The sequence below is a fragment of the Hoplias malabaricus genome, chromosome 18 (assembly GCF_029633855.1).
Source record: "Hoplias malabaricus isolate fHopMal1 chromosome 18, fHopMal1.hap1, whole genome shotgun sequence".
Classification (NCBI taxonomy): domain Eukaryota; kingdom Metazoa; phylum Chordata; class Actinopteri; order Characiformes; family Erythrinidae; genus Hoplias; species Hoplias malabaricus.
In genome coordinates this window covers 7,161,033-7,185,162 of record NC_089817.1, presented here as the reverse complement: position 1 = coordinate 7,185,162, position 24,130 = coordinate 7,161,033, and the positions used below count along the sequence as shown (strand labels likewise).

General features: G+C 44.1%; 2 protein-coding genes across 5 annotated transcripts in view; one reads left to right on the top strand and one right to left on the bottom strand.

Annotated features, from left to right (window-relative positions):
* tjp2a (tight junction protein 2a (zona occludens 2)) overlaps nucleotides 1–1,651 on the top strand; it is a 29,572-nt gene extending 27,921 nt beyond the window's left edge. For all 4 annotated transcript variants that reach the window (XM_066650614.1, XM_066650610.1, XM_066650613.1 and 1 more), the window contains one exon: nucleotides 55–1,651. In XM_066650614.1, coding sequence (XP_066506711.1) covers nucleotides 55–229 — 175 coding nt within the window. In that variant the 3' untranslated portion in view covers nucleotides 230–1,651. The remainder of the gene's footprint in view (nucleotides 1–54) is intronic.
* Nucleotides 1,652–1,734: 83 nt separating this feature from the next.
* On the bottom strand, nucleotides 1,735–23,782 carry apba1b (amyloid beta (A4) precursor protein-binding, family A, member 1b). Its single transcript, XM_066651704.1, has 12 exons — nucleotides 23,728–23,782; nucleotides 15,939–17,867; nucleotides 15,677–15,778; nucleotides 15,533–15,572; nucleotides 15,312–15,457; nucleotides 13,973–14,062; nucleotides 13,289–13,492; nucleotides 7,578–7,757; nucleotides 6,617–6,829; nucleotides 5,008–5,127; nucleotides 3,550–3,690; nucleotides 1,735–3,122 (listed from the first exon to the last, which is right to left on the bottom strand). Exons 2-12 carry the CDS (start codon nucleotides 17,820–17,822, stop codon nucleotides 3,051–3,053), a joined length of 3,192 nt encoding a protein of 1,063 aa, XP_066507801.1. The 5' UTR covers nucleotides 17,823–17,867; nucleotides 23,728–23,782; the 3' UTR covers nucleotides 1,735–3,050.
* Between the last annotated feature and the right edge of the window lie 348 nt (nucleotides 23,783–24,130).

The following is a 24,130-nucleotide window of genomic DNA, read 5'->3' as shown; positions in this document are numbered from 1 at the left end:
TTTAAGGGAGTGTCTTTGCTGCGCTCTGTTTATAACACGTCTTGTTTTTCTCAGTTCCAGCTCAAACTTGGAATCCCATGGTTCATCTTTCAAACCTCCATACTCTGAGGGCCGTGGACCTTACCGCTCTGGTGCTGACGATGATGAGGAAGATTATCGTCGCCAGCTCTCTGACCAAAATCGTCGTGGCTACTACAACCCACAGAAATACAATGACACCGAATTGTAAAACGGAATCTCCCAACAAATTTCCTGACCCGTGTTTTTTTATAAGCAACTGTTTCAACGCTGGTGAAGGTTGGTGGTTCAAGGTTGCTGCTTGCAACAGTTACTATAAAAGTATTTGTGGATGTAGCATGATATGGCCATGACACACTGACCCTTTGTGCTCAGACGGGCACACCAAGTCAGAATATAGACAAGGTATGATCATAGAAAGAACTGTGAAAGAAACAATGCTGTTTTTGAAAGTCCCTGCTTTGTAAAAAGAAATAGACTTTACTCCAGGAGTGATTTCCACTGTAAAATTTGGCAACGCTTGTTGGATTTGTGAAGTATTTTTTAGGTTTGCAAGCCAAATGTTGGAAAATTGGTGTGCAGTAGTGTTAGCATACATATAGAAATAGCCCTCGACAACGTCACCATTAACATGATCTGGGGACATTCCAACAAAATCCGTTTAGGGGAAAAAATTTGGATTTTTTTCTGGGTTGTTCCAAATCACCACTAAATTTTTCTTCTAGAAGGAAACAAATAAAATCCTCATTTCCCAATATAACCATGATGATATACATATTGATATAATACACAATAAGAGGACGTCTAACAGAGGCTCAAGGTTGTGCTCCCCTTAAAACTTTGCCTTGCCGGTTCATTTTCTGGAACACTTGAAAAAAATCAACTTTCATCATCAGTGTAAACAAATTGGTGGTTGCTAGGGAATGTTGAGTCCGTTTATTCTGACCTTTAGTGTTGTGGACCCTGAGGGTATTTATGGGGGATATACTATTGCTTTTATGCTTCCCATAAAACAGACTTCACCTCCAGCATATTTGTTACAAAATAGTCAGGGAAAGTGGAGCTCTACTGTTGAGATTAAGCACATTCTGCATTTCTGCCCCTTTAAACCTGAACTTTGTGTGTTTTCTCTTTTTATATTTGTACCATTTTTATATATATATAAATATATAAAAAGTCTTGGTGTATATTTTCACGTAGAACTTTGACTGTTCACTTTTTTTTGTTACATAAATAATTCAGTATCTGTTGATTCCTCTAGAGAGTTTATAGATTTTGGAATGAAACTGATCTAATGCTCCGTAAGAAAATAAATATGTTGTAATCCTTTGCGTCCACGTGTGAATGAGAAGAGATGAAGTCCTGCTATGAACACAGGACATACTCTTAAATTGCCTTAAACTTCATGCTCTCTGATTTGAGGCTTTTGGAAGCGGCATCACTGTATTTGATCATGTTAATGTTTGTGTATTTACATATTATACGAACAATTTTTATATCAACTTTTGCATTTGGATTCATATAAAACAAGATTGATATTAGGTCCGTAAAATTTCTACGTCTTTATGATCTCCTCTTTGTATTCCCTGTGAATGTGGATATGTAGAAAATCAAATGTTTTTATCTTTCAAATGCAAACAAAAATAAAAAAAATAACAAAATCTCTGGATCGGTTTTCCTTTACTTTCATAAATAGCATAAACAATATTTGTTCATCAATAACTTACATCTGTGCACATAATATCTAACATCTTGTTGCCATTGCTGCATTATAATGCTAATAGTCTCTGTATTAGTTTAGGTCCAGTGTTTTGATCATATGCATGACGGTATGCATTATCAGTCTTTGGTTCTTGGATGATTATATTTGATTTAGCCAGTGCAGATCTGCAAGAGCTGCATATGCACTACATTTAACTGACTTAATTCACTGTATGTTCCGCAGGCTTAAAATTCTCCACAGGCCGTTACCATTTGCAGATAAATAGTTTTCCACAAGGGGGTGTCGTGTGTAGTTATATACAGGGGTTAGACAGTGAAACTGAAACACCTGTCATTGTAGTGAGGGAGGTTTCATGGCTAAATTGGAGCAGCCTGGTGGCCAATTTTCATTAACTACACATTGCACCAGTAAGACCATGTGCATCCAACGGTTCAAACATTGTGTCCTGAAGGCGGTGCCGTGTATCAGGACGACAATGCACCAATACACACAGCAAGACTGGTGAAAGATTGGTTTGATGAACATGAAAGTGAAATTGAACATCTCCCATGGCCTGCACAGTCACCAGATCTAAATATTATTGAGCCACTTTGGGGTGTTTTGGAGGAGCGAGTCAGGAAACGTTTTCCTCCACCAGCATCACGTAGTGACCTGGCCACTATCCTGCAAGAAGAATGGCTTCAAATCCCTCTGACCACTGTGCAGGACTTGTATATGTCATTCCCAAGACGAACTGACGCTGTATCGGCCGCAAAAGGAGGCCCTACACCATACTAATAAATTATTGTGGTCTAAAACCAGGTGTTTCACTTTCATTGTCCAACCCCTGTGTTTTTGATGCTTCATAAAAGCAGTGCTTTTAATCAATGATGATGTGTCGTTATTAAACTTGCATAAAAAGTAATCATAATCATAGAGATATCCTTCAAACTTGTCAGATGTTTCCCAGATATTAGGTTGTTTAAGTAAAATGCAGTATGTAAACGACCTTCTACAGAGCACAGGACCAGCTATACCGATGTATGAGATCATATCAAAGTTGAAAAATCAATAGAGTTTTATCCCCTGAAGCACACTGCAGGCCATTAACACATTACATGTTCCTTTATCATATCTATGCAGTGAAAGCCCAGGATTACCCTCGTTCTGCTGTCAGCCGGAACCCAGATAGATTAAGGCAGGTCAAAATGCTCAGACAGGAAAGAAAGATACATCCAGTGTGATAAATATAAACCATCACATAAATATTCAATAACTGAATAAACATCAGTGAGTGAGATGTAACCCTGTGAGTTGTGATTTCAGTGTTTCAGATGTAGACGGGCTGCTCCTGCGCAGTCAGCAGACGGTACATGGCGGCAGGCATCGTCTTCATGTGGATCTGTGTGAAAGATTGAATACGTAATGAATCAGATATTTCACTTGTTTTCACAAATAAAGATGTTAGTGATGCAACAGCTGAGATACTGGCACTGGCTGGAGATCTGAAGAGGCAACAATAAAAGATTCTGTAGTGTCAAACTGCATGTAATATAGATATTATGTATAATATATACCAAGGATGGTACAATCCTTTAAATTGTCCTCATTTTCCTTATGTAAATTGTTCTATCGGAGTTAGATTTGTTCCCAGTGGTGGCAATAGAAACCAAACATCTGACGTTTTTAATGCCTCTTAAATCTACCTCACAGAAAGTAACTATTCAAAATGAGTTATACATCAACTGAAGTCAGAGACATTGCTTTACAGTGGTTTTTGACATGTTTTTGACATGTGTATGTCCTTAAAATTTTAACTTATGTTATACCTCTCCTACTGCACTTGAAAGAATATGAACGATCTTTTCATGGGGCGTGGCTACCACACTCTGGCTGTTGATTTCGATGATGCGATGACCCACTCTGACTCCGCCCCTCTCAGCTATACCTCCTCTCATGAGACTGCAAATCTGGAATGAAGGAGAAAAAAAAATTATAATTAAAAGTAATAAAGTAATAAAATAAGCTAATTTATCTTTTGTTGATAAATATTGAAACATAATTAATGTAGGGTGGCACAGCAGGTAGTGTCGCAGTCACAGCTCCAGGGGGCCTGGAGGTTGTGGGTTTGATTCCCGCTCTGGGTGACTGTCTGTGAGGAGTGTGGTGTGTTCTCCCTGTGTCTGCGTGGGTTTCCTCCGGGTGACTGTGAGGAGTGTGGTGTGTTCTCCCTGTGTCTGCGTGGGTTTCCTCCGGGTGACTGTCTGTGAGGAGTGTGGTGTGTTCTCCCTGTGTCTGCGTGGGTTTCCTCCAGGTGACTGTCTGGGAGGAGTGCGGTGTGTTCTCCCTGTGTCTGCGTGGGTTTCCTCCAGGTGACTGTCTGTGAGGAGTGCGGTGTGTTCTCCCTGTGTCTGCGTTGGTTTCCTCCGGGTGACTGTCTGTGAGGAGTGCGGTGTGTTCTCCCTGTGTCTGCGTGGGTTTCCTCCGGGTGACTGTCTGTGAGGAGTGTGGTGTGTTCTCCCTGTGTCTGTGTGGGTTTCCTCCGGGTGACTGTCTGTGAAGAGTGTGGTGTGTTCTCCCTGTGTCTGCGTGGGTTTCCTCCGGGTGACTGTCTGTGAGGAGTGTGGTGTGTTCTCCTTGTGTCTGTGTGGGTTTCCTCCAGGTGACTGTCTGTGAGGAGCGCGGTGTGTTCTCCCTGTGTCTGCGTGGGTTTCCTCCAGGTGACTGTCTGGGAGGAGTGTGGTGTGTTCTCCCTGTGTCTGCGTGGGTTTCCTCCAGGTGACTGTCTGTGAGGATTGTGGTGTGTTCTCCCTGTGTCTGCGTGGGTTTCCTCTGGGTGCTCCGGTTTCCTCCCACAGTCCAAAAACACACGTTGGTAGGTGGATTGGCGACTCAAAAAAAGTGTACGTAGGTGTGAGTGTGTGTGTTGCCTTGTGAAGGACTGGCGCCCCCTCCAGGGTGTATTCCCACCTTGCGCCCAATGATTCCAGGTAGGCTCTGGACCCACCGCGACCCTGAACTGGATAAGCGCTTACAGATAATGAATGGATGAATAATTAAGGCAAATATTAACTTTCTATATTAAATTTACAATTTAACTGTATTTTAACTAAAAGCCAATTTTCTATGGAAAACAACTGCTTCGTCTGGTTCATGTTGTATTTATTTTGGAATCGTATATAAAACGATACATTCAGAATAATTAATAAATGAAAAACAAAACTCAGCTTAAATAAATCAACAAATACTCCAAGAGGACAATATAACCTGACAGAAAAGTTACCCACAATGCCATTTTGCACACTGAAACCGAGCTGATAGCGGAGGTCAGGTCGACGGATAAGCACCATGGTGACTGGGGGACACCTGACGATGTTCATCTTAATCCTGGATTGAGACTTCAGCCCCTAAGGAGGAGTACATAAATTCCAATTAATAATTAATAATGATCACCCTCTATCATAGTAACTCTTTGTAGCTCAAACACCAGTGTTATACAATACCAACACTTTGATTCTGCTTAGAAGTATATATAAAACACAACATAAGCAAGAAGCCACAGGATTTTCTGTGGCTGAACAAAACACTTTTACTGTGGTAAAAGCACTGTAACACATGGCCTTGAGTGGTATAAAGCTTCTATATAACAGTCAGAAATAAAGCAGTTTTAACAGTGGACTATGTCTGCCAAGTAACATAACAGAGGTTAACATAAAAATCATAGAGGTTATTGTCCATAAACATCACAACTGATTTTAATGACTTGGTTAATTAATGTAAAATACACTTTACTGTATAAATATCAAGAAATTCACATTGCTCAGCCAATCAGATTGTAGAACTGGAAATATAAGACCTATAGTTCACTATATAACACCAGGACATTATAAAATCTATTTTTAAAGGCTAAGCACCAGCTCTATGAAAGTATCAAACAAATAAATACAGTGGAATTTGAGTTCCTAACTTGTGTTTATTGATAGTCAGAAAACATGTTATTTCTTACTAATTGAAGGAATAAGGTTTAAAAGACCGTTGGTCCCCCCCCCAACGGTGTTCGGAAACTCTAATAGGCGTCTTGCCTGTGACGTAGATGGTGGACAACAACTCTAGAAGCTGCACTTAATTTAATGTAAAATGACGAAAAGGTGTGTTGTTTTTGGCTGCAATCATTCAATGTACAGTGCACAAATGGCCCAAAGATCCCAAAATATCCAGAAAATGGACTAAATTTGTCAACTTTAAACGGGCACTTTGGAAAGGACCATCCGCTCACTCCGTTATATGTAGCTCATTTCACTGGTGCTTTTCCAACAATATGGGCATGTAAGGACACCAACAAAAGGTGTTTAAGAGCCTCTGTAACATGGAGGTAAACAGGGTAAGGACACTCACTTCGCCTGTTTTAGTTGGTGTTAGTTAACGTTAGCTTGACTCGCTAAACTCGGTGGCTCAGATTATACTCGGCTACGTAGCTGCATTACGGAGGTTTACAGTGTCGGATGAATTTGAGTTCGACTTCGATCACATTTACAAGAATAACGGTACCTCTAAATTTGAGTTTAGCTTATTGCTAGGCTATTGTCATGAATAATGTTGGTTATTTAGCTAGATACTGTCATAACAGTCAGTCATAACTGACTTGTTGTTCAGCTGTTGTCCACCAGTGACGTCACGGTTGCGTTCAAGAATTTCCGTAGCGAGCTCGGGTTTTTCCGTCAATTTAATAAAATTGTCAGTTTTGAAGCAAATTAAGCTGCTATTTTCATTTTAATTCATACTTATATCTGTCAGTAACTACAATAATGTGAAATATTCATGGAGGTCCATTAAGTGGTGCTTAGCCTTTAAAGGGATAAAATGCACTGTCCAGTTAAATGACCAGGAGACACTCACTTTAATGATGCTCTGGCAGGTGGACAGTGGCAGGCCCACCAGGCTGGTACCATTCACCGTCATGATCTGATCTCCGATATTGAGGCGCCCAGATTTAGCTGCTGGTCCAGCATGCATCAGGCTGGCAATAATTACTGTTGGCAGAATGGACCCCCAGCCGGACTCCACAATGACTACCCCAAGAATCTCCCCCTTCTGTTTCTCTATGTACACCTGTTTTAGCAAGAGAGATACAGAAGAGTGTTTCTGTGTTCCAACACACCTGACTCTAACTAATCAGAAAATTAATAATCCCTGTCTGAGCTGAATTGTGTGTGACAGTGTAAAAAATGCAAAACGGTATGGTTCTATGATTAGAAACCACAGCCTCAGAGTCCACAAAACATCGCACAGGTTGAAGAATCAGTGATTTCAAGCAGAATGTCCATGCTATTTGTGTTAAGATATATCATAATCTACCTGCATCAAGAAAAAAATGTAAAAATAAAAAAGGGAACATAGAGACATTTTCAAAGCTAGAGATAAAAAAGAGACAAAGAACGTGTGACAGATAACACCCAGACATCAAGCAACAAAACCTCTCAATAAAACAAAGAGCACCTAAAGATCTCAGAGTGGCTCAAGAAAATTAAGATTCTACTGTATTAAAAAATGTTGTCTGTGTCTATATTTCCACAGTGCTATTGGTCTGTCAAGAAGTTGTTACTCAGAAAAGGAAACACACAAAAGAAGACCTTAAACAAAGAAGTAACTTATGTTTTTCTCAATGACTAAACGCCCCAGAGCGCAGACCTCAACATCAGTGGAGTTTAAGAAGCAAAAAAATATATATATCATTCAGGACATAACACTGAACTTTAGAGGAGCAGAAAATAATCCAAACAGTGAGACAGAGCAGTGCAGAGACTTTCAAAAACAATACTGAGCAAATTATTTTACTCTGACAGTGTGAAGTACTCACATCTCTGCAGTTCTCAGACTTAGAGAAGTGAATGAGGTCATCGTTGTACATGTCCTGAGTGTTGAGCAGGTCACTGTACTCTCTCTGACTCAAATCTTCAGGGTCAATACCATTCGCCCTCAGAAACTCCTGATACGCCACACTGAAGGCCTGACCAATGGACTGAGCAATGAGCTGCGCCTGCAAGAGGAAGGCAGAGAAAAAGAGAAAGATTTTGTTTAATTGTATTTGATTGTCCTGTATTTGATTGCCAACGAATATTATTTTAAATTACATTTTAAGTTTGAGGCCAAAATACCCATAATTTGTGATTTTTACCAGATACAAAAACATCATAGTGCACAGCCTCTAAGGTCTTAAAAAACCCACAGTAGTAAAAAGAAATTTCAAGACCAATTTAAGACCCAATAAAACACTGAGAAATAATATAAGGTTCAATCTGAGAAAACAAGAACCTGCAGTTTCTCTCCTCACACATTTCTAACGCTTCACTTTTTTAGTGAATCAAATAAATAGAGGTTCACTGCAACTTGATGAAAGCATTTACTGCCATTTGTGCTAAAAGCCAACATTCAGTCTCAGTCAACAAAAGCCACAGTGAATTCCAACAGATTCAAGGTCTTTGTCACACTCACGTCCCGTTTAGTCTGTTTTCCTTTCTCAGCACATGGCTTTGTTTTGTTTATGTTCATGCCCCGCCTTTGTCTCCGCCTCCTCGTCTTTTCCCTTGTTATCCGTTTCAGCTGTTTCTCGTTTGTCTGTGTATTTAAGCCCTCTGGTCTCACTTCCTCTGGTCGTTCATTGTTCTTTGTTACTTGTTCCTCGCCGTTTACCCTGTTACGTGTTTCATTCGATCTGTACCTTGTTCTGTTCGCGTTGTTCTTTGTTCCTCGTTTCGTTAGCTTTCTTCTTCGTATTGTTTGTCTCGTTTCTCTTGCTCGTTTCACGCTCGTTTCAGGCCCCAGTTCGTTTGTGTTTGTCTCTGGTAAATAAAGTCTGTGTTCTAAGCGTTTGCGTCCGCCCTCTGTCAGTCCTCATCCCCGCCACCCTAACAGAATGAACGACCCAAAGAAGGACGCAGCTAGCACGGACTTTTCTTTCGAAGAGACGTTCAGGAGAGTCCAGGAGTCGCTAACGGTAAGGGTGGGAGATCAACCTGCTGCCCTGCCGTCCTTTATGGGAGTTCCCTCCGAGTTTGAGGGAACTTCAAACGTTGAGGGTTTCCTGCTGCAGTGCCAATTGTACTTTGACTACCTGACTGTTCCAGCGCCACATGAATTTATTAAGGTAATGTTCATGAGATCCCTTCTAAAAGGGATAGCACTGCAGTGGGCTGATCGCGTGCTGAGGGAAAGAGCCCTGCATATTACAGTGGAGACTTTCAGAGAACTATTGAGAGCCAGATTCTCCCGATCGGCTCTCGAGGTCAACTCCGCAGGAACCTCTGCTCCCGAGGACTGCCCCCTCAAGTCCGGGGAGATTTTTGGGGGGGGGTTAAGGGTTGGGGCTGTTAGCCTTCAGCTTCAGGACGACGGAGGAGAGGCTAACAGAGGCGCACCTCTAGGGGATCTCGTGAGTGCGCCCGTTAAACCCCCTAAACCCTTTAAAGCCCCAGCGGCAGCCAGCCGCTCCTCTCAGCGTGAACGCGGCGCAGCCAGCCGCTCCCCTCTTCGTGAAAGCGGCGCAGCCAGCCGCTCCCCTCTTCGTGAAAGCGGCGCAGCCAGCCGCTCCTCTCAGCGTGAACGCGGCGCAGCCAGCCGCTCCCCTCTTCGTGAAAGCGGCGCAGCCAGCCGCTCCCCTCTTCGTGAAAGCGGCGCAGCCAGCCGCTCCCCTCTTCGTGAAAGCGGCGCAGCCAGCCGCTCCCCTCTTCGTGAAAGCGGCGCAGCCAGCCGCTCCCCTCTTCGTGAACGCGGCGCAGCCAGCCGCTCCTCTCAGCATGAACGCGGCGCAGCCAGCCGCTCCTCTCAGCGTGAAAGCGGCGCAGCCAGCCGCTCCTCTCAGCGTGAAAGCGGCGCAGCCAGCCGCTCCTGTCTTCGTAAGCGCGACACCCGCCTCTCCTGCCTTCGTGGACGACGTCGCAGATTCCTCTGCCTTCGTGGACGTCGTCACAGTTTCTCCTGTCTCCGTGGACGACGTCACAGATTCCTCTGCCTTCGTGGAGGTTGTCGCAGTTTCTCCTGTCTCCGGGGACGACGTCGCAGATTCCTCTGCCTTCGTGGACGTCGTCACAGTTTCTCCTGTCTCCGTGGACGACGTCACAGATTCCTCTGCCTTCGTGGACGTTGTCGCAGTTTCTCCTGTCTCCGGGGACGACGTCGCAGATTCCTCTGCCTTCGTGGACGTCGTCACAGCTTCTCCTGTCTCCGTGGACGACGTCGCAGACTCCTCTGCCTCCGTAGACGTCGTCGCAGTTTCTCCTGTCTCCGTGGACGACGTCGCAGACTCCTCTGCCTCCGTGAACATCGTCGCTGTTTCTCCAGCCTCCGTGGACGACGTTGCTGCAGGTTCCCCTGCCTCCGTGGACGACGTCGCTGCAGGTTCCCCTGCCTCCGTGGACGACGTCGCTGCAGGTTCCCCTGCCTCCGTGGACGCCGTCGCTGCAGGTTCCCCTGCCTCCGTGGACGCCGTCGCTGCAGGTTCCCCTGCCTCCGTGGACGTCGTCGCTGCAGGTTCCCCTGTCTCCGTGGACGACGTTGCTGCAGGTTCCCCTGTCTCCGTGGGTGCGGCTCCCTCAGCCGCTCCTCTGCTCGTGCAAGCGGCGCGACCAGCCGCTCCTCTGCCCGTGACTGTTGCTACGGCCGTGTCTGCCCCGGTAACTGTAGATACGGTCACTTCTGGTCGTACCCGGAGGACGGCCCCAAGGACTCTGGGGTCGATCCCCAGAACTGTGCCCAGGCTGGTTCCTCGGACTGCCCCGCAGACATTTGCCAGTCCTGGGCACCCCCTTGTTATTTTGATTCCTGTATCTGTCCCTGTCTTAGTTCCTGTCTCTGTGCTTGTTCCTGTACCCTTGTCTGCTTTCATTTCGATTCCTGTCCCCATTACCGTGTTCGTGTCCGTCCCTGTGAATGTCCTGGTACCTGTTCCCCTGCCTAGTCCTGTCCAGTCCCCTGTTAGTCCTGTCCAGGCCCCTTTTCAAGCCTCTGTCCAATCACATACCCCTGTCCAGTTTAACGTTTCTGATTCTGTCCTGTCCCCTGTTTCGTCACCAGTCTTTGCTCCTGTCCGTTCCCAGCACTCGACCCCAGTCCAGTCCCAGTTACCTGTCCAGTCCCCTATGCAACCCTCCGCCCTGTCTCATGTCCAGTCCTCGTTCCCTTCCTATGTTAAGCAGCCTGTCCAGTCACTTTTGTCCACTCCCGTCCAGTCTCATGTGATCACTCCCTTTCAGTCTAGTCCTTCCCTGTCACAAGTCCCACCTCCTGTCCAATCCAAGTTTCAGTCCCCTGTCTCTGCCCCGGTCCTGCATCAGTCCCCGTTTCAACCTTCTGTCCTGTCTCATGTTCAATCCCCTGTTAGTCATTTCCAGCACTCTGTTCAGTCACGTGTGTTTGCTCCTGCCTTGTCTCCTGTCCTCTCTCGATTCCCGTCCCCTGTTTCTAGTTCTGTCCAGCGTCCGTTACTGTCTAGTCCCTTGTTCACAGCTCCATTTCCCTTGTCTATTCCCGTCCTGTCCTGAGTCCCGTCTCTTACAGTTCCTTGTTTTTCTAGTCTGTCTTGTTTTCCGTGCTCCCTCCTGCGCCAGCTTCTGGGGGGTCTAGGTTACGCGCCCCAGGAGTTGCGCGTTTAGGAGGGGGCATCTGTCACACTCACGTCCCGTTTAGTCTGTTTTCCTTTCTCAGCACATGGCTTTGTTTTGTTTATGTTCATGCCCCGCCTTTGTCTCCGCCTCCTCGTCTTTTCCCTTGTTATCCGTTTCAGCTGTTTCTCGTTTGTCTGTGTATTTAAGCCCTCTGGTCTCACTTCCTCTGGTCGTTCATTGTTCTTTGTTACTTGTTCCTCGCCGTTTACCCTGTTACGTGTTTCATTCGATCTGTACCTTGTTCTGTTCGCGTTGTTCTTTGTTCCTCGTTTCGTTAGCTTTCTTCTTCGTATTGTTTGTCTCGTTTCTCTTGCTCGTTTCACGCTCGTTTCAGGCCCCAGTTCGTTTGTGTTTGTCTCTGGTAAATAAAGTCTGTGTTCTAAGCGTTTGCGTCCGCCCTCTGTCAGTCCTCATCCCCGCCACCCTAACAGTCTTGTTGAAGGACTGGCGAAACATAGCAAGAGATGAGGGGAAATAACCAAAAAAAAGTGGTGTAGATATTTCTCTCTCATTGCCAATTAAATCATAAAGAGAAACTATATTTCAAAGTGGAGATTAATAACTTTTTATCCATAGCATGTTTGTTAGGAGTAGAAGTAGAAGTTGATGTGATGAAAAGTACAACAGTGTTTACAGAAAAAAATATGCTTGACACGTTTGGCATATATCTGTTGATGATAAAATTAATTAATTATATTGATAATGTAATCTTGATATTGATGCATAATTGATAGCACAATGGGCGGCACGGTGGTGCAGCAGGTAGTGTCACAGTCACACAGCGTCCTGAAGGTTGTGGGTTCAAGTCCCGCTCCGGGTGACTGTGTGTGAGGAGTGTGGTGTGTTCTCCCTGTGTCTGCGTGGGTTTCCTCCGGGTGACTGTCTGTGAGTAGTGTGGCGTGTTCTCCCTGTGTCTGCGTGGGTTTCCTCCGGGTGACTGTCTGTGAGGAGTGTGGTGTGTTCTCCCTGTGTCTGCGTGGGTTTCCTCCGGGTGACTGTCTTTGAGGAGTGTGGTGTGTTCTCCGTGTCTGTGTGGGTTTCCTCCGGGTGACTGTCTGTGAGGAGTGTGGTGTGTTCTCCCTGTGTCTGCGTGGGTTTCCTCCGGGTGACTGTCTGCGAGGAGTCTGGTGTGTTCTCCCCTTGTCCGAGTGGGTTTCCTCCGGGTGACTGTCTGTGAGGAGTGTGGTGTGTTCTCCCTGTGTCTGCGTGGGTTTCCTCCGGGTGACTGACTGTGAGAAGTGTGGTGTGTTCTCCCTGTGTAGGCGTGGGTTTCCTCCGGGTGACTGTCTGTGAGGAGTTGGTGTGTTCTCCCTGTGTCTGCGTGGGTTTCCTCCGGGTGCTCTGGTTTCCTCCCACAGTCCAAAAACACACGTTGGTAGGTGGATTGGTGATTCAAAAGTGTCCATAGGTGTGAGTGTGTGAGTGAATGTGTGTGTGAGTGTCGCCCTGTGAAGTACTGACCCCACCCTCCAGGGTGTGTTCCTGCCTTGCGCCCCATGATTCCGGGTAGGCTCTGGACCCACCGTGACCCTGAACTGGATAAGTGGTTACAGACAATGAATAAATGATTGCATAATAATGTATCAATGTATTAAAACTTGAGTAAAACAATTACTTGATTTCTAAAGGTTAATAAAAAATAATCTGAAGAAAAATGTGAAAAATGACTAGCTGTCAAGTTCTTGGGAAAAGAGATTCATTCAATTTGTTTTGAATCATGTGGATCACAAAGAACAGAAACTGAAGCCGATTTCTAAGGCTAAACTAAAGAGGTGGGAAAATATCACTTCAGAGGTTTTGGTCAAACTGAAAGTAAGCCTCTTCCAAATAATGTAAATAATAAAGCAGTCAAACCACAGTAACAACTCTTAAAGTCTGGGGTTTTAAAGAACTCTAAAGATGTTCTTACATCCTCCGACTCAAAGACATGGCAGACCATCCTGTACTGGCGGTGTTCTTCCCGTGCCGAGTTTGACTGATGCACATCTGCTGTTTCAAGATGTTCCTGAGCACTGCGAGACCGCACCATCTTCCTCCGTGCCATCAGGACCACCATGTTCCCAATATCAGCGATGTAAGATATGGTTCTGAGAGGATGGTCCATCATGGTCTCCTGTCAAGCAAAGAATGGTTTCACTAGAAAAATGACTGTGATTTAGGTAATCATAAAGAAACAAATCGTGTTTATAAGAAATTCTTGTAGTTTTATGGCATTACATCCAACAAGAAAAAAAATTACTGTCAGTGAGTGTAGTAACTAATTTACCACCCGTTTAAAATAACACATTCATTTACTGATTAATTTCATAAAACACTAATATGCTTATGTGAAAATAAGCTTTTTAAATTACAGAATCATTGTAGAAACATGGCTGTCAAGCTTCACTGACTGAACACACACAATAATTAAGGCAGTCACACAACAGGTTTGAAGGAGGTTTAAGACATCAGACAAAAAAAAGCATTGAAAGCGGGAGAGAGAGAGAGAGCGAGAGTGACAGAGTGATACAGAGAGTGACAGAGAGAGAGTGTGATACAGAGAGTGAGAGAGAGAGAGAGAGAGGGAGAAAGAGAATAACAACACATGACTCACCTGTGTGTCCGCATTGAGCACTTTAATCCTCTGAGTGGACATAAAGAGGTCCACCTCGATGGCAGATGTAGCCTCACCCTCGCCCCCCTGCTGTAACAGTGCCAAAAATATATATTTTATATCGCACAAAACTAAAGATTCAATACCACATCAACAGATAAATTGGGACACAGGGATAACAAAGGACCAGTAAAATACAAAACATCTGGACAGAGTGATCAGCACAAAAGGGTGGGTTTTCTTTTTTTAATATTTTCAGTCCTTCTGTCGCATCTAATCTGCGCTGTTTCATCTAGCGATTTCGACTAAGTTCAGGAACATCCAACATGATACAAAATGATCACTTGGATCACCAGACTACAAAAGCCATCACTTCACAGTGAACAGACACGACTCCCCCCTACAGAACATGTCATACTGTACCTTCTGTCTGTTTTGGGCCTGTTTCTGGGCTGCCTGCTCACCGAGGGACAAAGAGAAAGAGAGTGGGTCAGACGAAGCCCCTAAAATTCAAAGTGACACAGTGGAGGGTCTTGAAAGTCTCTATGTGATTGGCTAAGAAGCAATTGGTTATTTCAAACGTTATATTATGGGATAGTTTGGCCAAAGGGGAGACAGGGTGGGTGGGTTGTCATGGTGAGGAATCTCTCACATGGCGATAGGCTGATGCTTCGTATGATACACTATCAACATGCCCTCGCTTCATCAGAGTGACATCAGCAGCCCCTAGGAGCAAAACTGTCTCCCGGTATCAACAGTTTGTCACTCATATGTGTTTGTTGTACCCACTGCTATAGTGAAAAAAATAAACCTCTTTTCTAGTCTGTTTGGGAAACCTCACATAACCTGTAGCATAGGACGTTACCAAGAAACAGCACAGGCGTCCAATTCAAGCTTCACTTAAATGAGAGTGAAAGTGCATTACTGTATGTGTGTGTCATTCCGAACTGATAATTCCCAGCTTTGTATTTGAAAACCAATCCTAACAAACTCTTTATATCATTTTTCATCAATTAGTGAGAACAGCCCTCATCCATCCTAGTCCATGTTATGTATTTAGAAGTGCATTTCTTTATTGTGCTTTAAATAAGACCTGGTAGCCCAGAGCTAAACATCAATAAATGTGTCTGAGAAGCAGAAAATCCAACCAGCTTCTAAGACTTTTTAAAAGCTTTTTGAAAAGTACCAGTAAAAAAGAACCTGTCAAAGTAATAAAGTAAATAATGGATGGGCTGTGGTTTACAGACTGTATGCATTATACTTTCTCTACTGTAGGTATGTAACAATAAAGTAATAGCACAATAACAATGCCACCATATCCCCAGCAGCTGGCACTTACTCGAACTCGGTTCATGGCCTCCTGAGCCTGTTGCATGCGTGCACTCTTGGTGGGCGTTCGCTCTGACAGTAGCTGGGTAGAGCCCAAGTAACTGGCAGCAAATATGATGCCATCGATTAAATCCTCTGGATCACATGGCCCTGGAACTGGTAAAAAAATAGTATTACCAGAAGTTACATGTAATGCAGACTTTACTACATTTGAGTGACATTAAAACTCACCATCAACGTACGTTGGAAAAGCAGACAGATTTCTTCTAAGCTGAATATACAAAATGAGACATTGTTACAATGTCTGTATGTCTCCATAAACACAGTCAAAATTGAGTTTAAACAGAGAAGATCCACTATAAGCTGATCACTCACCTCTTCAGCAGGTGGTAAGCTGGGAATGACATCTACATCCTGGTACTTAGGCACTCTGGAAGACTCTGCTCCCAGAGTGGCTGAGGGATCTGGGACTGGAGGCTGAGGAAATGACAAAATGTCAGTTGATGGTATTAGCGCTTGACATTTTAATCTGTCTTGTGCAGTAACTTAACCTTGCAGTGTTATTTTTGGCTGAAGAAGGGTAGGGCAACACAAGGCATTGACTTGAATGAAAATGCAGACACAGACAGTAATTCACCTTGTACTGCGGAGACGGAAGCTGAGGCGGTGAATAAAGCTGTGGGTGGCACTCCTCTCCTGGGCTGACATCTTGCCTCATCACCCACACTGGTTCTTTGGGTTTGTCAGGTGTATAGGGAGAACGAATGGTCTTCGTCTTTACCTCCTCAATTGCCTCCTTAATGTCCCTTATTGCCAAAGATATGGCATCACCAGAGATCTTCGAGGACACTTTCAACGGACTTTCAGCGAATGCTAGTGGTCTGTCATACACAGATTCATTTTTGGCCAGAACAGGTGAAGATGAGCCAATCTTCGGCTGTTCATTTTGAAGCTCCTGAAGTTCTTCAAAGCTACTGTTGGAGCTTGTGTAGTTCTGGACTCGAGTGCTGCCTCTGTCAGGGCTGCTTGCCTCATCTCCAGACTGTTCATCATAATGGTGCAGTCTGGAGCCGACTGAACCCAGCTGTCTGGCCTCCACTTGTGAATTGACCTGGGGTTTAGGCTCAGCAGTGGACATATCCTGCTTTTTCTCAAAGTTCTCCTGTTCTTCACATCGTTCCTGGTAGTGCTCTGTTACGTACAGTTCCCTGTGCGATTCCATTGGTTTATTTTGGTAGGGTTTGGAATGAGATTCAGGTTTTGACTGCAAGTAAGAATCCAAATAGATTTCAGGACTAGTGTCTGAAAGAGGTTCTTCAAAGGACTGAGTCCGAGATCGACATTCAAGCTTTAAATCTGTGTTCATTGGAGTGTATCCGGGTGGGCTAAAATGGCTCGTTCTTGCTTTGGGCTCCATGTTGTAACTCCTGAGAGGTTCTGAGAAAGGCTGAGGATAAAAATGAGGTATGGTTAATGGCTGAGGAGGGATCGCAGCAAAAGGGGGCACGTCTACCCTTATGGGCCCAGTCCTCCTACTTTGGGAGCCGAAGCTATCTTTGGATCTACCACCAGCCATTTTGCAGTTTGTCTTTTCCTGAAATTGCTGTTCCTGGTAGGCCTCTTCATGAGAATCTAACTGTAATTCTTCTGTTTTTTCTTGATTCTGTTCCACTTCTTGCTCTTCTACACCTCCTTCACATTCTTCTGACTGCTCTCTTTCTCCCTGGTGGTCCTCGGTTTGCTCTGAGTGAGTGTGGAGGCTGCTCTCAGTACTGGAAGAACAATGTAGGCCTGGGTAGTCTCCTGCTTGCTCCTCAACAACTGGTGCCTCCTGTGAAGTGTCAGGCAGCTTATCTTGTGAAGGTTTTGGCTCCTCATGTGAAGGAGGGGGGATCAGGTCCAATGTAGAAGGTGTGAGTACTTCTTGTGAAGGAGAAACAAGCTCCTGCGGAAGAGGACTCAGCAGCTCCTGTGAAGTAGGAGTCAGCAGCTCCTGCGAAGAAGGAGTCAGCAGCTCCTCTGAAGAAGGTGTGATCAGCTCCTGTGATGATTCCTCAGGAGATAAAGCAGGCATTCCCTGATTTTCTTCTGCACCATCAAGTAGCTGTTGCACTGCTGTAGCTCCGTTACTCTCTCTGGATTGCTGTTTGCTTCTACGCTGAATATAACCCCTCTCTCCACTCCGTCGGTACCTGGATACACCTGGACGGGGCTGCTGGCTTTGCTGAGGCTCAGTATCACCACTTTCATTCACTTTGCGTTGAGCTTGGCCTGGGACATGTCTCCTACGGTGCCGTGGTGGTGCCCGGCTTATCCCAGACTGGTGTTGGTGAGACTGTTGGTGGTAGTGATGATGGTGGTGATGATGATGGCCATTTCCCTGTCCATCTTGGCTGTTCAGCTGGCACGGCCTCCACCTGGGCCGGCCAGTTCCTTCTGCAGGCGTCCCGTTAGGCTGTCGACTGCGAGGAGTTGGCAGGGCCTGAAATCCCGCCTCCTCTGGTTCCTCCCTGTGACTCATGGCTGCTGTGACTGAGTTGGCATGACCTGGACGCTGCTGTTTAGCCTGATGGGAAGATCAACTGAGGTCAGCAGATGGAAATGAGCTTGTAGGTATTTCTTTTGTTGCGTGAAATTAAATTATGTATAGTTTCTGATGAAGTAAACTAAACCTTGTTTGTAGTTCAAATCAAAGGACATGAGTGTGCAGTTTGTATATTTCACACATTGTAATAGAGACAGCTCATTATTAAAATGTATCATGCTGTGAAGTCAATTTGCTAGTGTTTCCTCAGAATATCCTGTGGTCTTTAGGCTTCTTTAAACTTTGCAGGGCATCGTACATTCACCGAGTCACTCACATACTCACACCAGTGGGCAATTCACCTCTAATCCACCTACCAAGATATTCTGCTGCCAGAATTCTGTACTACGCTAAAGAAATCCACCCACATTACTCCGATACTATACCAGCTGCACTGGCTACCTGTCTCTTTTCATATACAGTTGAAACTTCTATTACTCACTTACAAATCTCTGCATGGCCTTGTACCCTCTTACTTAACTGAACTTTTCACCCATACTCTCCTACCCATATTCTTAGGTCTTCTAATGTTGGCCTACTGTCCATTCCTGCAGTCTCTCTGTCTTTGTGCCTCACTCTCCTCTTTCAAATCTGACCTTTAAAATCTTTTCTCTCAACGTTTTTATTCTTTGGTACCTTGATTAATCTGCTGTCTTGCATTTGTCACTATTGATATCTTGTTTTTCTAATGTGTTGGGGTTTTTTTTTTTCTTCTCTCTCTCCTTTATGGAAAGTGTCCTTGATGTTGAGAAAGGCGCTACATAAATTATTATTATTATTATCAATATGTGCTTTTGGATTGTGAAGGAAACTGGAGCAACCGGAGTAAGCCTATGCAGACACAGTGAAAACACACTAATCTCCTCACAGACTGTGTCCTGAGGCAAGGACCAAACCCAGGACTCAGAGACCCTCAAAATGCCACTTCATGTTCCACCACCGTGCCATGCACAAATTATTCATTCATTCATTCATTCATTATCTGTAACCCTTATCCAGTTCAGGGTCGCGGTGGGTCCAGAGCCTACCTGGAATCATTGGGTACAAGGCAGGAATACACCCTGGAGGGGGCGCCAGTCCTTCATAGGGCAACACACACTAGCACAGTCACTCACACCTACGGACACTTTCGAGTCGCCAATCCAACTACCAACGTGTCTTTTTGGACTGTGGGAGGAAACCGGAGCACCTGGAAGAAACCCACGCGGACACAGGGAGAACACACCACACTCCTCACAGACAGTCATGCGGAGGAAACCCATGCAGACACAGAGAGAACACACCAAACTCTTCACAGACAGTCACCCAGAGGAAACCCACGCAGACACAGGGAGAACACACCACACTCCTCACAGACAGTCACCCGGAGGAAACCCACACAGACACAGGGAGAACACACCACACTCCTCACTGACAGTCACCCGGAGGAAACCCACGCAGACACAGGGAGAACACACCACACTCCTCACAGACAGTCACCTGGAGGAAACCCACACAGACACAGGGAGAACACACCACACTCCTCACAGACAGGTCCCTGGAGCTGTGTGACTGCGCCACCTACCTGCTGTGCCACCGTGCCGCCCTCATAAATTATTCAATAACTACTAAAAAAATAACCTGTATGTAATTTAGCAAGAACTGAAGTCCACCAATAAACAGAGTCCTGATGTATGGGGTTAAAAGCATTTCAGCAATGTTTCATATACCGTGTCCCATTTATTTTCAACAAACATATGTTTGTTGATGTTTAATTAACGGTTAGCTAATGTGCCGTGCCTTGAATCAGTGGTGATAACAATAATTTAAAAAGAGCAGGTACAGCACAGTTACACATATTTATTTCTGTACTTCATTATACAGTGCTTTAGCAAGCTTCATAAAGCAGAAAGTAGCATATGCCATTCAGTCCCAACTATCTCAATACCACACCTTCAAGAACATATTTTAAAATAAATACACTGTCACTGCATGTGCCCTGTAGTGCAATCTGAGGATAAGGGCTTGGTCTCAGAGGAATGAGATTTAATCTCTATTATTTCCTCTGGCTCCAAAACAGCTGGCAGATGGCAGGACAGGAGACAAAGCACAAGTGACACAGACCCGCCAGGAGGGGGGTAAGAATAAGGTGAATTGTGTTTCTCCTCCACTTTAGAAAAGAAGAACACTATGTGACAGAAAGCACAAATTAAAGCTGCCCATGAGACATCCTGGAGGTAAAGACAGTGGTGTATTTGAATGAGCTAAAAGCATTATTATAACCACAGCAATTTATATATGGTGCATGCTGCAGTTGGTAGATTTTAAAGCAGGCACAATGTTTTAATAATGCTTTATCTGAAGGTCACCTACATGCATAACCACTGAGTATTTACAAATAGCTTGTGTAAGTATTCACAAGGTGACTTGAGATGTTTTGCAGTACAACAGTTTAATTCAATTGTATATTCAATAGGGTCTGTCTTATATGTGGCAATATCTACAAGGGGTTCAATACACTGGCAAAGGCTTTGTAAAATTTACTAAAAAATATATATTAATAAAGCAGTCCTTGGGGAAAAAAAAGCTTAGTTCATTACTGGTCTATACTTGTTTATATTGGTCTTTAGCTGTCCATTCATGTCCTATACTGATTGGCCAGCACAACAGTCCCCAGACACTGTGATTTCAATATAAAAAGGTTTACTCTTTCAGTCTCATTTTGCTGTACTCAAAACAACACACAATAATAACCCTCAGTTACTTGTGTTTTAGCCCCAGACAGGTGTCAGTAACCAGTCTGTTTCCATCTCCCACCTTCCAGGAGGCCAAGGGCTGGATGATGGGCCGAGGCCCAGTCACAGATGGCCCGACTATGGGCTTCAGCCACACTCCCTCTTCGCCAGGCCTGGAGCTCAGAGCGTCCATCTGTCGATCTAACAGTGAAAACCCACAGGCAGGGGATTTACTTCACCATTAACTCTGTGATCTTCAGCTAACCCTCCCCTCTGGCATCGCCATAGCCCCGTCTCTCTTTGTGCTGTTTACAACCAGACGTTCTCTGTTTACAGCATCAGAAGACTAGTGTAATTGTAGTCTTGATCCAGAAAATAAATAAGCGACTTACATTTCTTACAATACACTGAAGCAATACTATTCTTGTCAAAGGCAAAGTGAGAGTGTTGATTGCGTAGTACATTCACGTGGCACCAATGTACACTTTCTGAAGCAGGTCACACATGGTCATGAGTGCTGACCATACTCAGCAAATACAAGAAGTAGATCCGGCCTATTTTGTGCCTTGATATTTTCCTACTTATGAGAGTTGCAGCTTATCCTTGTGAAAGTAAGCCATTAAAAGATTGTGTAATACAGAAGTGGAGACTTTCTGAGTTCAATTTGTGGGGAAATGATATGTCCTGAGGTCAGCTACAGTTGTTGCAGAACTACATCCAAAAATATATTTTCAGTGAGGTCACCTGGAAAGGTTTAAAGTCAATATGTGAATTTCCCGTTCCAACTTAAATGGTGCCGCAGCTACATTTTTGGCGCCTGAAGTGACAGACTTAACTGCTGCACTGTTTAAGGTGGAACGGAAAATTCCAATGAGAAGCAGGTGAACATGTTTTCAACTTCTGTTACGGGTTACAAATAACAATTTTAATATATGTATATATATAAAAAAACGCAGAAGTAGTTCACACAGCGTACCTACAACAAAGTAAGGCTTGTATCGCGCCTCGTCGTTTGGAAGCTGACAGGTAACATTAGACTCTATGGTTTATTTAACATCTTGGATATTTATGCTCTACCTCTCCCACTGTGGGGGGGTTTCACTCGGGTTTTGTGGACAGAAACAATATTTAAGACGTTAACGTCCTCTAAAGCTTGCTGGTGCATGATAAACAGGTATAGCTACAACTTTAAGCCGAATTTAATTTCACAGAGCTGAAATATCAGCTAAGAATTTAGGCTGTGTTCCAATATGCGCACTTGCTTTCTAGTGTGCTTCAGCTAGAGTCCATGCTTAGATTCTGCTTTATGTTGGTTTAAAGGATGTTAGCACAGGGTGTAAAACTATAAACATTCGTGCACAATTTCTATTCAGACTAAAACTCATTTTGTTTTTACCATGATGTTCTGTGGAGGAGGCGCTCATATTCTCACTTAAAAAACCAACAAAATGCATAGCTAATATTTGACCAAATTGCTAAACTTTTTTCATAATCCCATCTATCAAAAATATTGTCTGTGTCCTATTAAAACTATGTATCTCAATTTTTGTGGCCTTTTGGTTTACTACATCATTTGAACACAGCTGTCCTTCACACTGAATATTATAGGATGAATGGACCAATAGAAATGCTCCAAAATTACTTGAAATTAAAAAAAAATTTTAAACAATTAAGTATTTTCCTTTTCCTGTAAGGTTACTATTTTGGGAGATACATGGTTTTCATTGGACAGCAACAATATGTTGTAGAACCCTGAATAATTATAGAACATATGCATTCTAGAGCAAAATAGTTCTAGAATACAAGCATTCTAGAATAAAATATCTCTTGAACACAAGGATTCTAGAATAATAATTCATTCATTCACTGTCTGTAAGCATTTATATAGTTCAGGGTCACGGTGGGTCCTGAGCCAACCTGGAATCATTAGGTACAAGGCAGGACCACTCAATAACAAAAATATAATGGTGGCTGCATGTATGCATCATACTACTGCTTCTAAGGTAGACGGTATTTTTTGTTGTTGTTTATTGGTGATAGTTTTGCATGTTACTCTACAATCTAGTATACATTTTGTGCACAACTTGCACTTGCATTGCCTTAAAACCTACTTAGGCAGGTATATTACAATGAGTATTCCTATGTGATTTTGTGATTGTTACTGTGTTTTTAGTAAGGCCATATAAAATCACTTTAATGCATGTCATGTTGTATTTACAACTCATAAATAGTAATTTTCAAAGAGGACTTGAAGGAAGCATTAGCATTCTGGCTGAAGATCGATTTGTAAACATGCAATTGCTCCTCACACCTACGGACACTTCTGAGTCGCCAATCCACCTACCAACGTGTGTTTTTGGACTGTGGGAGGAAACCCACACGGACACAGGGAGAACACACCACACTCCTCACAGACAGTCACCCAGAGGAAACCCACACAGACACAGGGAGAACACACCACACTCCTCACAGACAGTCACCCAGAGGAAACCCACGCAGACACGGGGAGAACACACCAGCTGCTCACAGACAGTCATCCGGAGCGGGAATCGAATCCACAACCTGTGTGACTGCGACACTACCTGCTGCGCCACCGTGCCGCCCTACAACATACAACCTACAACCGTTGTTTTTTATTTCAATATGACAATTTGAGTAAGTGTCGTTTTAGAAAATGCAAACATTTTTAAAGAATTTTTCATGTTTGAATTGTATTTTAACCTAATAGCCTAATTCCTTGGCTAAAGTTTGACATTCAATATTCCAGGTTCTATGTTAGAAGATATATTGTGTGTTAAAAAAAAGTTTTAAAAACACTGAGCTCAAAATATAATATATGTTTAAAAACCAGCCTTTCGTAAAATAATAAGGAAAAACATTTGTCTACAATAAGTGCTCCCTACATGGTTCAGCCGTGTATGCAATCTCAGAAGTGTCCTAAGCATACAGCCGAGGTTCTCGTATTGGGACGCGCCCTAAAGCGTTCATCCATTGCTCATAAACTTAACCGGGCAGGTACCGCGGTCATTCTCTGTCGCCCACGCGACATTTACCCTCAGTTCTCACCAAATTGGGTCCTGTGGCCTTTTAAGATCAACACCGTAAACGGCAGACAGAGCGTCTCTTACCTGTTTAAGAGATGGACGGATGAAGCCTCATCATCTCCTACTCGTCCCCGCGACGCGTCCCTGTGATCCGCGAAGATTAGAGCGCCGCCCCGCCCTCCGCGCCGTGACGTCACAGTGGATTACACACGCGCTTATAGCCTCTCAGCCCCCCTCTTCTGGACAGTTCATCACGAACCCTAATAAGAAAAGCGAGAGTTTTACACTGAAAGTCCACCTGAGCTGGTGAGGCTCGTCCGAAGAACACAGTGTACAGTTTAATAGTGTCCATTTTCAGGCTGTAACATGAAATATATGATGTAGATATCATGGCGTATTTATATTGTATAGTTTCACGTTACACTCCGTAAGTAAACATTGCGTACTGTAGAAGAAACAAATGTTTTCACATTAACATATAAATATG

Bases quoted from the DNA above. Each gene is read 5' to 3' on its own strand.
- apba1b (XM_066651704.1), bottom strand. From the start codon at position 17,822: ATGAGTCACAGGGAGGAACCAGAGGAGGCGGGATTTCAGGCCCTGCCA. The intron at 15,458-15,532 runs GTGAGTTTTAAT...TTTTTTTACCAG, and splicing joins TTTTCCAACGTACGTTGATG to TTCCAGGGCCATGTGATCCA. The intron at 6,830-7,577 runs GTGAGTACTTCA...TTGCTAAAACAG, and splicing joins AGTCTGAGAACTGCAGAGAT to GTGTACATAGAGAAACAGAA.